The sequence below is a fragment of the Hyla sarda genome, chromosome 8 (assembly GCF_029499605.1).
Source record: "Hyla sarda isolate aHylSar1 chromosome 8, aHylSar1.hap1, whole genome shotgun sequence".
Taxonomy (NCBI): Eukaryota; Metazoa; Chordata; class Amphibia; order Anura; family Hylidae; genus Hyla; species Hyla sarda.
Genome location: NC_079196.1, coordinates 47,483,431 through 47,497,626, shown reverse-complemented (window position 1 = coordinate 47,497,626; position 14,196 = coordinate 47,483,431). Strand labels below are relative to the sequence as shown.

The 14,196-nt window shown below is 41.5% G+C and overlaps 1 protein-coding gene and 1 pseudogene across 6 annotated transcripts in view; both read left to right on the top strand.

The window, feature by feature from the left end:
- The window catches only part of LOC130284323 (sodium channel protein type 2 subunit alpha), a 310,775-nt gene that overhangs the window by 188,882 nt on the left and 107,697 nt on the right, over positions 1-14,196 (top strand). For all 6 annotated transcript variants that reach the window (XM_056534558.1, XM_056534559.1, XM_056534560.1 and 3 more), the window contains one exon: positions 10,041-10,214. In XM_056534558.1, the coding sequence (XP_056390533.1) occupies positions 10,041-10,214 (174 nt within the window). The remainder of the gene's footprint in view (positions 1-10,040; positions 10,215-14,196) is intronic.
- Positions 873-948, top strand: LOC130290067 (U2 spliceosomal RNA; annotated as a pseudogene).

Sequence of the window (14,196 nt, the reverse complement as noted above, 5' to 3'; positions counted from 1 at the left end):
GTCTTTCTGTGGGAAGCATTAGGTACTGGAAGATTTTGAGTCAGACTCGTGATCACATGACCAAATAAGAGTGATACAACATATGGTTGCAGCGGTAGAAATAGTGATAGTGAGTGTGTATAAGATAGGACATGCTTGATTGTTTTTTAATATTAGATGCATTGGAGTAATAAAAACAATTTGGTTAAAAAGACACTTTCAGCATTTAATTTAAATACTGTATATATACAAATACTGTATATTCAAGATCTTTTTTAATGTAGTTAAAACTGCTATGTAATCTGAATTTCCCAATAAAAACATTAATCCTGCATTTATAAATGGTAAAAGTTCATCTTTCTGCGATGAGCCAGCAGAGCTCCAGCCATACAAAGGGCCAGTGGTAAAAAGCAAATAAGATTAAGTTCTTAGTGCATATTACTCCATGCAAACTTGTAGAGGGCTAATGAGAGAGGAGGATTAGATGCAGTTGTGTTATAACAAGATCAGGTTCATTATCTTGGAAAATAATGACTACAGCCTGTATAGCCATATGTACGCCATATGTACGCCAGGAAACCTAATAGTCATGTGATTCATTATCAGCTGTTTATTTAAGATGCCTGTACACCCTAGATTGGGTCAAACCCCTCAATAAAGTTGATCAGCAGCCTACTCTATGTTGAAGTCCATCATGCTCGTGTCTTCTTCTTGTTTTCCTCAATCTACCATAGAAAGAAAGTTGGAAGACCCCCATAAACATTAAGTAGTCATTGGTTCTTGGCATAATCCATGTCTACCAAGACCGTTGACTTAGGCAGGAGTGGCCAATGGTCTAAAGTCTCTGGGAGCCTTCTGACTCCCATGAAAATGGTCGGCTATGTTGAATTTATACTGCTTCTTGGCCTTTTGGCTAAGATCAAGTGTAGTATCTGTTCTTCTCAATTCTGTCGGTGGATCAGACACCATCGATGTGTGACTGGTGACGACGCGTGCTGCATGGAGGGGGCAGGTGTACCGAAGCGTTCCAGGGCTGGTTTTCTACGGAATTAGCTCAACGGCTGCCCTGAAGTGAACTGCTTCCTTTGAGTCTCGCCATGAGGCTGAGAGGGTCTAGACCCGAGGTACTTTTGTGCCTCGGGGAGTGGTGAACCCGAGGTGCTGAAACTCACTGAGAGGATGGGCTCACTGAGTGGAAGCACTTGCACCATATCTCCACACCTTGTGGCACTCACCTTTACATTCTCGGCTTTCTTGCTGGGACCGGAGAAATTTTTATAGATCAGGCCTAATGTCCGGGCAGTATATCTGCACACATTCACTTATTTCTTTCTTTTTGTTCACTGTGTCACTTTTTGCAAGTTGTGCGTCCACAGGATTTGTCAGGATGCAGTAGCCCTTCTGGGTGTCCCTCCTGGCGGTCTAGGGGAGGTGTTTGGCCATCAGGTTACGCACCTCCCTGCAAAAACCCCGGGTACTCCTGCATGGGCAGGGTACTTACCATTTACGACTCTGCGGGCAGATACCTTGGCTAATGCCAAAGGGGATGCCAGGAGCATTTGTGGTCCCTTAGTAGCTTCGGCGAAAAGGGAAATCTAACCTGGAAATTTGCAGGTACCTTTTGGTCCGGAGGCAAAGGGTAAGGTTTGTTGGGGGGCCTCTCTCCTGTCGGAGAAGGGCTTGTGATAGACTGCATCCTTTGTGCACTTTTTTTTAGTGTAACATGTTTTACACACTTTCTTGCACTTTGGGTGATTCGAGAGCATGTTCCTCGGCTCTAGAAAAGAATGTTAAATTTCAACTGCCCTAACCCCTAGTTTTTAGAAAGTGTCTGGCAGCAGCTAACACCTCACTCCAAGTGGTCCTCCAAATGAGAAAACAATTGAAGAAGAAACCAACAAATAAATGGCAAGGCACCAAAATGGATAGTCAGAGATCCAGTAATAACATCTTCATTGTTTATTCTTTCTGTAACTCTGAAGAAGACACTCAAATCTTCCTCTCCATTTCAGATGTCTCCTCCCTTCTATCTTAGAGCATCTGTCAGCTATATCCTCCTTCTTCTGCTCCCGTTATCTTAACCTCAGCATGTATAAAATGGAATTTATCCTTTGTTCCTCATCTCACTCCACCCCCTACCCAATCTAGCAATAACAGTCAATGGCTCCACTCTCTCCTCAGTCCCACAAGTCTGCTACCTTCAGGTCACATTTGACTCTGTGCTGTCTTTCAAACTGTACATCCAGATCCTTACCACCTCCTACTGCTTTCACCTCAAAACATTTTTCTCATCTTTGACTCAGCTAAACTATTAGTACATGACCTCATCATCTCCTGCTTGGACTATTGCAACATCCTCCTCTGTGGTCTTCCATTAAAGGGGTTCTCCGGTGCTTACACATCTTTTCCCCTATCCAAAGGATAGGGGATAAGATGACTGATTGCGGGAGTCCCGCCGCTGCAGACCCCCGGATCATGCATGTTGCACCCTGTTTGTAATCAGTCCCCCGGGGCGTTCTCGCTCCGGGATTGATTACAGACGACCACCGGGCCGGCAGCATGTGACGTCACGCCTCCGCCCCGTGTGACATCACGCTCCGCCCCTCAATGCAAGCCTATGGGAGGGGGCGTGACAGCTATCACGCCCCTTCCTGTAGGCTTGCATTGAGGGGCGGAGCGTGACGTCACACGGGGGCGGAGGCGTAACGTCAAATGCCGCCGGCCCAGTGGTCGCCTGTAGTCAGTCCCGGAGCGAACACGCTCCGGGGACTGATTACAAACAGGGTGCCGCGTGCATGATCCCGGGGGTCCCCAGCGGCAGGACTCCCGTGATCAGATGTGTAAGCACCGGAGAACCCCTTTAAACACTTATGCTCCCTTCCATTATCATAGTGTTGAGCGAGAATTTTTACCGCGAATATCGGCACTTTGCGATTTCGCGAATATTTAGAATATGGGGATATATATTCGTAATGACAAATATTTATTTTTTGCAAATATGCAAATATCCATGAATATGCAAATTTGCTATTACCTGCACTTCCAGTCAGAGGATACTGATCTCTCCCTTCTTTTAGGGGAAAAATACAATTGTGCATGCGCACTATGCGAATTTCATTACAAATTTTTGCATGGAAAAAAAAGAACGAACATAGCGAATATAGGAATTTCACAAATATAGGATGAATATTTGTCCATATATTGCAAATTCGAATATGGCCTCTGCCGGTCATCGCTAATTATCAACTTTGCTGCATGACTAATTCACCACTCCCCTCGGTCTTCATCTTCCTCTCCCCTCTTCCAGTCCCTTCACTGGCTGCCCTCTGCCCAACAAATTAAGTTTAAACTGTTCACCATGACATAAATGGCCACCCACAACCTGTCCCCTACATACATCTCTGACATGATCTCCCGATACCACCCCACATGTATTCTTCAATCTTTTCAAGACCTCCGCCTGTGTTCTTCTCCTCTCACCCACACCACACACAACCATCTCCAAGACTTCTCCTGGGCTCCCTCATACACTGGAACTCGCTGCCCTGACGCCTCCAGCTCTCACCCACGATCAAGACTAAAAGCAACCTAAAGACCCATCCCTTCAAGAAAGCTCTTGACCTAGAATAAGCCTATGCCACTGCATGGGGTTCGGCTACTTCCCTAAATTCACATAGATGACCAAATGCCCCTTTCTCTCACCCACTATTTCTCTCCCCTCCCTTTGTAGATTGTAAGCCCTTACAAGCAGGGTCTTCTCTTTCCAGGCAGGACAAATACATTTTGTGATGATCAGGGTATATTTTTATGTTTATGGACAATAAAGGGGGTACTCTGCCCCTAGACATCTTGTCCCCTATCCAAAGGATATGGGATAAGATTGCCAGGGGCCCGCCACTGGGACCCCCCGCGATCTCCGCTGAAGCACCCCAGTCATCCGGGGCACAGAGCAAACTACTCTGTGACGGATGACTGGTGATGTGGCGCCACGCCCCCTCTGTGATGTCACACCCCCTCTCAATGCAAGTCTATGGGAGTGGGCTTTGCATGACATCACAGAGAGGGGGGCATCCGTGATGTCATGTGCCTCCAGTGCCACAGCTGTCATTCTAAATGAATGCCGGGTGCTGCAGGGAGATCACAGGGGTCCCAAAGGCAGGACCCCCGTGATCAGACATCTTATCCCCTATGATTTGGATAGGGGATAAGATGTCTGGGGCGGAGTACCCCTTTAAGGCAAACGGTGATTTTTATTCACATGTATAATATTTCTCCAGTGAAAACACTGACCAGAGGAGGGAGAAAAAAGTTAAAGGGGTATTCCAGGAAAAAACTTTATATATATATATATATATATATATATATATATATATATATATATATATATATCAACTGGCTCCAGAAAGTTAAACAGATTTGTAAATTACTTCTATTAAAAAATCTTAATCCTTTCAGTACTTATGACCTTCTGAAGTTAAGGTTGTTCTTTTCTGTCTAAGTTCTCTCTGATGACACCTGTCTCGGGAAACGCCCAGTTTAGAAGAGGTTTGCTATGGGGATTTGCTTCTAAACTGGGCATTTCCCGAGACAGGTGTCATCAGAGAGGACTTAGACAGAAAAGAACAACCTTAACTTCAGAAGCTCATAAGTACTGAAAGGATTAAGATTTTTTAATAGAGGTAATTTACAAATCTGTTTAACTTTCCGGAGCCAGTTGATATATAAATTTTTTTTTTTCCTGGAATACCCCTTTAATCAAGTCTAGAAAAAGAACAATGCATGTTATGGACCAGTGGGGTAATTCATTTTTTTTTTTTCACCTACTTTACAGAGAACTCTCCTAACAGCCTTTTATACTGTTCTTTTGGAAGTAGGACATCTTTCATTGTGACTACAATGCTAAGACATTTAAAAACTATTTATGGTAAACATAAAGCAATCTTGAGAAGCAATTAACAAAATGTTCCCACAATGAAAAGTAGTTGGGAAAACTAAAATAATTGTTTGGTCTTTATCTGGCGTCATGCTGGCGTATTGAAGGGTTGATGTGAAGAAAGGTTGTTTGGAAGAAATTATTCTAAAAGGCAAGTTTGTCATTTGTATGGACCACCAGGGTGAGATGCTGTGATGAAATCTGATCACATTGAAGGATGTGCTAGATCTTAACTGAAGATAAACAAAAAGTTAGATACAGAAATTCTTCTAAAAGTTGTACGATTATGTTGAAAAATAAAACTTTTACGACTCACGCACTAAATTGTATTCCGGATCTCTACAATATGGTGCCCATAGATGTCAATGGCCCATATTGGACCTCCGATCAGAGTTTGTTTTTTTTAAACAAAAATCCATATGGAACCTGTCAGAAATCATAACGGAGCCATGCGAAACCCAATGTGTAATGATGTATCACAGCCTGGCTGGGAAACACTGTGCTATGTTGTAAGTTCAGTAAGGGAGGAAGGCCAGTTAGGAATTGATATGGAAATTATTTTATAAAACTACTATACCTTTCCATTTTACAATGCATGAGCTATGAAGAACACTTGTCTAAAGGTTAAATCTAGCATTAAAATAATAATTGTCTAAGCAAGTGTTTCTTGCACTGCTAAACCACAACTTGGCAAGTGGTGTGGTATACGGGCTGCTAAGTTTTTTTTTTTTTCCTTCCTTTTTTTATTTGCAGACCTTTAAGTTACATTTGATAAAAGTGGCATTACTACATCCTAAGTATAATTTGTTTTGAGACTGATGTCACTACTAGAGATGAGCGAACTTATAGTAAATTCGATTCATCACAAACTTCTCGGCTTCTCAGTTGATGGCTTATCCTGCATAAATTAGTTCAGCTTTCAGGTGCTCCGATGGGCTGGAAAAGGTGGATACAGTCCTAGGACACTCTTTCCTAGGACTGTATCCACCTTTTCCAGCCCAACGGAGCACCTGAAAGCTGAACTAATTTATGCAGGATAAGCCATCAACTGCCGAGCCGAGAAGTTTGTGACGAATCAAATTTACTGTAAGTTCGCTCATCTCTAGTCACTACCAAAGGAATTATATTTGTGAAAAGTTCTTGTTAAAGGGAACCCGTCACCAAGTTTTACTCTATGTAATGAGTGACGACACATAATAGAGGTTAATATCACGTGTCCTACCATTTCTGCTAATACAACTAAAAAAGTAAAGAAAATAACTTTTATAAATGTCATATGCAGTATGTACATGAGGTTTTAGTAGTCAGTTGGGTATGTGGCTGCTGAAATAGTCATGGCTCCCCGGGCTATATTCACAACTATTCAGCCTTAAAGGAAATTTATCCCAGTGTCACCTGCACTAACCTGTCGGTGCAGTGACACGGTACTCACCTTGTCTCGTTCCGTGGTGGGGATATCCTGTAATCTTGGCCGTTAGCTCCAGCTCCAGGCACCCGGCTTGGGGCACGGGCGGATCTTAGTGACGTCACTGCTGCTGCGATACCCAGCAGAGAGCAGCAGCAGCTTGGGGAATTGGTGCCGCTTATTGACATCACCGCTACTGCTCTCTGTTGGATTACGCTGCTAGAGAACAGCAGCGGAGACGTCACTAAGCTCTGCCCGTGCTCTCAGCCAGTGCCCGGAGCTGGACTAACGGACAAGATTACTGGAGATCCCCGCCACAGAATGGGACAAGGTGAGTACTGTTGTCATCAGTGTCACCTGCAATACCTTTCAGTACCGACAGGTTAGTGCAGATGACACTGGTGACAGATTTCCATTAAAGAATGCCTAAGTATGGTTGAGCAGGTATGATTGAGCAGGTATGATTGAGCAGCTCAGTCAGGGCCTGATGTTAGTGCTCACAGCTAGACCGTAAATAATATCTGATAGGTGTGCTTAGAGCCTGAATAGGCATTATTACAGCCCAGGGTGCCATGACTTAGTGACTAAGCATGCTTGGTGTCTACTTGATTCCATTAACATACTACGTCTGACATTTATAAAAGTTGTTTTCTCCACATTTACAGACGTACCAGCAGACATTCAGGCATGGTAGGACACATATATGTGAACTCTATTACGTGTTGCCACTCATTATATAGGGTAAAACTTGGTGACCGTTCCCTTTCAGACTATGTAAAGATTAAAAAACTGGATGTCCAGCGCCAAGGTTCGTGCAAAACAGATTCTTTAATGCTTAAAATGCCATAGCAGGGGTCATAAGGTGACGCGTTTCAGGTGCGTTAGCACCCTTAATCGTACATAAAATAAAACCACATTTGTCTGAGTATATATAGAGGAAATTACATGGTTCTCCCAGGTGGAAGGATAAGGTGATTACTCACATGACCAACCTCCTGGAGTCCAGGCATTAACCCCTTACAACCACAAACTAAAATACGCATAATATAAAATACAAAAGTTTTGTTTAAGACAAAAGTACACACTTAAGGGCATACATATATTGCAAGGAGTAAAGAACTTGTTTAATGTAGAAAAATAATTCAATTCCTAAATATGCATTCATATGTATGCAACCTAAAGTGTGTAAAAACGCACACATGTCAAGAAAACCTGTGTGAATGAGACACAATCACTTCAAGAAGGATTTTGAGGAAAGATATGCATGGTCTGTTATATAAATGTATTAAATAGAATTTTTGATAAATTAACAGAATCTATATGTAGAAAATATATTTTTTACAATACAAAAATTAACACAAATGCATCTCCCACTGATATTTAAGCCCGGTATTTGAACTCCAATATGCTGCTATATTAGACATAGTATGTCTACAGTGTATATAAAAAAATATTTTATAAATATAGCAAAAAATAGCAACAGGTAGATAACCAAACTATATGTAGATATATAGATGCAGATATAATATCTGCTGCTTACAAGATCATAAGTACAAAAACTGCAGAAAACTATAAAAAACTTTCAACAAAAATTTCAAATGAAAAATATTTAATAATATAGGATAACATCTTGTCTTTTGTTTAGACCCTGAGGCGCCCTGGTCCCCAATTTGATGATCCAGTACACCTCACGGTTCAGCAATTTTTTTCTGTGGTTACCGCCGCGTTTGGGCAAGAAAACTTTTTCAATGGCAGATAAACTAATAGAGGAAAAATGTCCATTGTGATGCTGGGCACAGTGTAGTGATACAGATGAGACACTCCTGGAATTAAAGTGAGGTATATCTGATAAATGTTTCCTGATACGGGTTTTGAGACTATTAGTAGTGCACCCCACATACTGCACTTTGCAAAGTTTTCTTGCCCAAACGCGGCGGTAACCACCGACCAAAATTGCTGAACCGTGAGGTGTACTGGATCATCAAATTGGGGACCAGGGCGCCTCAGGGTCTAAACAAAAGACAAGATGTTATCCTATATTATTAAATATTTTTCATTTGAAATTTTTGTTGAAAGTTTTTTATAGTTTTCTGCAGTTTTTGTACTTATGATCTTGTAAGCAGCAGATATTATATCTGCATCTATATATCTACATATAGTTTGGTTATCTACCTGTTGCTATTTTTTGCTATATTTATAAAATATTTTTTTTATATACACTGTAGACATACTATGTCTAATATAGCAGCATATTGGAGTTCAAATACCGGGCTTAAATATCAGTGGGAGATGCATTTGTGTTAATTTTTGTATTGTAAAAAATATATTTTCTACATGTAGATTCTGTTAATTTATCAAAAATTCTATTTAATACATTTATATAACAAACCATGCATATCTTTCCTCAAAATCCTTCTTGAAGTGATTGTGTCTCATTCTCACAGGTTTTCTTGACATGTGTGCGTTTTTACACACTTTAGGTTGCATACATATGAATGCATATTTAGGAATTAAACTTTTGTATTTTATATTATGCGTATTTTAGTTTGTGGTTGTAAGGGGTTAATGCCTGGACTCCAGGAGGTTGGTCATGTGAGTAATCACCTTATCCTTCCACCTGGGAGAACCATGTCATTTCCTCTATATATACTCAGACAAATGTGGTTTTATTTTATGTACGATTAAGGGTGCTAACGCACCTGAAACGCGTCACCTTATGACCCCTGCTACGGCATTTTAAGCATTAAAGAATCTGTTTTGCACGAACCTTGGCGCTGGACATCCAGTTTTTTATTTTGCTAAGTGGTGCTGCCTCGCACAGTCCGTGCGCCTGGGGCCCTGGAGGGTGAGCTGAGAATTCCATTACATCTTCTATGTAAAGATTACAAAGAATACTACAACTCTTAAACGTACACCTTTGTTACTAAAAAGAAAATTTAGTAAGATGCAATACCCAAGGAAGATGTTTGGACATCAACAAAATTAGCAAATTTAATTTCCTTAGATTTTTTTGCCAGTGGGGTTAAAGGGGTACTCCAGTAGAAAACTTTTTTTTTCTTCAATCAACTGGTGCCAGAAAGTTAAACAGATTTGTAAATTACTTCTATTAAAAATTCTTAATCCTTCCAGTACTTATTAGCGGCTGTATGCTACAGAGGAAATTCTTTTATTTGGGATTTCTTTTCTGTCACGACCACAGTGCTCTCTGCTGACACCTCTGTCGATTTTAAGAACTGTCCAGAGCAGCATACGTTTGCTATGGGGATTTTCTCCTGCTCTGGACAGTTCTTGACATGCACAGAGGTGTCAGCAGAGAGCACTGTGGTCATGACAAAAATGAAATCCAAAAGGAAAAGAATTTCCCTGTAGTATACAGCCGCTAATTATTACTGGAAGGATTAAGATTTTTTAATAGAAGTAATTTACAAATCTGTTTAACTTTCTAGCATCAGTTTAGTACCCCTTTAATGGTCTACCCAGATCTATCCAAAAAAAAAAAGGCCTAAAAAAATGAGTCTTAACATTGCCTAACATAATAATAGTAATGATAATGATGATGATAATAATGATAAATAAGTGTAGAATTTGTCTGGGCTCTGCCATTGATGCACTGAACATAGATTGTAATGCACTAGGTTTTTTTATGTTCTAGATAATTCTCTGCCCATCTACAAGTAATGACTGGTAAATCAGACTAATGAAATCTATTTCCATTTACCGCAGGTTTTTACTGGAATCTTCACAGCGGAAATGGTTTTTAAGCTGATTGCCCTCGATCCATACTATTATTTTCAAGAAGGTTGGAATATCTTTGATGGTATCATAGTGAGCCTCAGTCTGATGGAGTTGGGCCTTGCTAATGTGGAAGGATTATCAGTGCTGAGGTCATTCAGATTGGTAAGAAAAAAACGATTTTACTATACAATAGACCTCTTGGTCATAAAGATATGACTTTACTTTAGGTTATTTTTTATATAATACATATTGTGAAATGTACAGTGTACTTACATTATACTGTTACAGTGTGCAATTTTCCTCTTATGTGTTAAAGCGCTCTTAATGTAAAATTGTACAGGATAACTGAATCTGCTACTCTTTGTCATATACAATGCATTTGGAAATATTCAGACCATTTTACATTTTTTTAACTTTTAACTTGCTGACTTGTGCTTAAAGGGGTTATCCAAGAATAAAAGAACAGATCTAATGTCTTTCAAAAACCGCTCCCAGTCCGTCTCCAGGCTGGGTGTGGTGTTACAACTTGGCTCCATTCACTTCAATGGAACTGAGCTGCAGAACCACACCCAACCTGGAGACAGACAGCCTCCAGTCTTATTGGATTTAATGCCACATGGGTACACACCTGGATAAAGAAATTTTCTAAGAGTCTTTTCTGCAGATTCTTTTAAGCGGTCAGGTTGGACAGGGACTATCTGTGGAAGCCATTTTCAGGTCTCTCTAGGGATGTTCGATTAAATTCAAGGACAATGGCTGAGCCACTCAAAGACATTCACAGAGTTGTCCCTAGGCCACTCCTGTGTTGTCATGGATGTGTGCTTAGGGTCGATGTCTTTTTTAAAGGTGAGCCTTCAACCCAGAGTGAGGTCCAGAGTACTCAGGTTTATAATTATCTCTGTACTTTGCTCTCTCTTAACCCTGACCAGTCTCCCTACCCCAGCCACTGAAAAACACCCCCACACACACGATGCTGCCACCCCAATGCTTCACTGTAGGGATGGTATTGAACAGGTGATGACCAGTGTCTGGTATTGTCCAGACATGATGCTTAGAATTGCGGCCAAAAAAATCTATCTTGGTTTAATGCAAGAAAAGTCTTGTTTCACAGTCTGAGAGTCCTTAAAGGGTGCTCCACTGGAAAACATTATTTTTTTTTTTTTAAATCAACTGATGACAGAAAGTTAAAAAGGTTTGTAAATTACTTCTATTAAAAAATCATAATCCTTCTAGTACTTCTAAGCTTCTGTATGCTCCACAGGAAGTTCTTTTCTTTTTGGATTTCCTTTCTGTCTGACCACAGTGCTCTCTGCTGACACCTCTGTCCATTTCAGGAACTGTCCAGAGCAGGAGAGGTTTGCTATGGGAATTGGCTCCTACTCTGGACAGTTCCTAAAATGGACAGAGGTGTCAGCAGAGAGCACTGTGGTCAGACAGAAAAGAAATCCAAAAACAAAAGAACATCCTGTGGAGCATACAGAAGCTTAGAAGTACTAGAAGGATTATGATTTTTAATAGAAGTGATTTACAAATCTGTTTAACTTTCTGGCACCAGTTGATTTACAAAAAAAAAAAAATGTTTTCCAGCGGAGTACCCCTTTAAGGTGCTTTTTTTTAATTCTTTTTGTTTTGTTTGTTTTTTAAACTCCCAAGTGGGCTTTCAGTTATCTTTAACTGAGGAGAGGCTTCTTTCCGGCCACTCTGCCATAAAGTCCAGAATATGGAGTGCTGCATTAATGCAGGGCCAGATTAAGGCTGCCTGGAAGATGGAGCACTTCGTTATGATGGCCCCCCCCCCAAAAAAAAAAAATAATAATTGGCCTGGGCATATTAGACTATGTCGCTTTTTTTTTTTTTTTTGTGGGTGTCACAGGAGTCAGGCCCCCGTTAAAATAAAATGGGCTGCATGGTCTAAAATCACTTCAGTTCAGGTCACTCTTTCCAGCTGTTGCAAAGCTACAACCCCCATTATGTCTGGAGAGCTTCAGGCATTATAGGAGTTGTAGTTTTGTAACAGCTGGAGCCTCAAATTGGGGTACAGTGTCATCCATTTTTACTGCAAACTTAGAAGTGAGGAGAGATCTAATGGGACAGTCCGGAGAATACACAAACATAAAATGACTCACAGGAGACGTCTTCTCTGTTGTCTTTCCTTTTCTTCTTCATCTGGTCCAGACGCCAGGTCTTCTTACAGCTCCATCTTCCTCTGTAAAGTTTGACGCCTTGACATCAATGGTTCTTCACTCTGCCAGACGATCCTCATCCTCTGTATAAAGACAACAATCATTATAACCCTTCAAGAGACTGTGGTTTCTAAATATAATACTGCCAAACCCTGTGTGACCTGTATATTATACTGCCGAACATCATGCCCTCTAAAAATAATACCACACACTGTGTCTTCCATAGTGTGCCCAGAGCAGCAGAATCCCATTGAAAACAAGTGAAATTCTGCTGACGGAAGTTCATAGTGTGGATGAGCCCTAATTCCCCCGACCCCTAAGTCCTCCTCCAGACTCCTGCTCCCAGAGACCCCTAAGGCTAGGTTTCCCCCTTTTTTTTACCTGCAAAAACACAGAAAACTGCTACTGCTTTTTCCTGTGTTATGGTAATTTTTTGGCATTGTTTTTCTTGTGCTTTTGCATTCTCCGGAAACTTAGCCTTAAGGACCAGGGGAGGACTAAGGCTAAGTTTCCGGAGAAGGCAAAAGCACAAGAAAAAAAATGCCAATTAAATTACCATAACACAGGCTTCAACACTCCTGGTCCTTCTCCACTATTCCACTTTCTGCACCCACTTTGCTGCCGGGATATAATAGTGCCACACACTGTGCTGCCAGGATATTATAGTGCCACATACTGTGCTGCCGGGATATAATAGTGCCACACACTGTGCTGCCAGGATATAATAGTGCCACACACTGTGCTGCCAGGATATAATAGTGCCACACACTGTGCTGCCAGGATATAATAGTGCCACACACTGTGCTGCCAGTATATAATAGTGCCACACACTGTGCTGCCAGGATATAATAGTGCCACACACTGTGCTGCCAGGATATAATAGTGCCACACACTGTGCTGCCAGGATATAATAGTGCCACACACTGTGCTGCCAGGATATAATAGTGCCACACACTGTGCTGCCAGTATATAATAGTGCCACACACTGTGCTGCCAGGATATAATAGTGCCACACACTGTGCTGCCAGGATATAATAGTGCCACACACTGTGCTGCCAGGATATAATAGTGCCACACACTGTGCTGCCAGGATATAATAGTGCCACACACTGTGCTGCCAGGATATAATAGTGCCACACACTACACTGTACTGCCAATATATGAGTGCCACACAATGTACCCCAGAACATATTAGTGCCACACAATCTACCCAAGGAAATAATAGTGCTACACAATATACTCTAGGACTTAATAGTGCCACACACTTTGCTGCCAGGATGTAAAAGTGCCACACATAGTGCTGTTAGGATATCATAGTGTCACACACTGTGCTGCCAGAATATAATAGTGCCCCACACTGTGTCGCTAGAATATAATAGTGCCTAACACTACACTGCCAGGATATTATGGTGCCATATGCTGTGCTGCCAGGACGTAATGGTGCGACACACTGTGTTGCTAGGACATAATAACGCCACACAATGTACCCAGGACTTAAAGGGAAACTGACAGTCTGTTCACCTGCACTAAACCCAATACACTCATCCTTCCTGCTCACATACCCAAGCATACGGCCAAACTAATATCGTTTCTGTTGCTTGCGGCCAGAACGGTAATTCCAAGACTTTGGAAATCGCAACTTTCCCCATCCATTACCTCTTGGCTCCAAGAATCCTTCCATCTACACAGGATGGAAGAATTGCTAGCCGACTCCAAAAATCAGAAAGACAAATACAACACCATCTGGCACCCTTGGACACATTTTACATCCTCTAGGGACTATACGTCCATGCATCTTTCACTCGGAAACATATGTCCCTCAAGCCCTACAGCACGCCCGATTTCCGGTGCTCCCTCTACCTAAACAGCCCATTTTTCACAAATAGCCACCATGCCTCATTGCTTTGCCATGTTGTTCTGAAGCCCTACTGACCCGCTGGGTAAGTCTAACAACCTCTTTC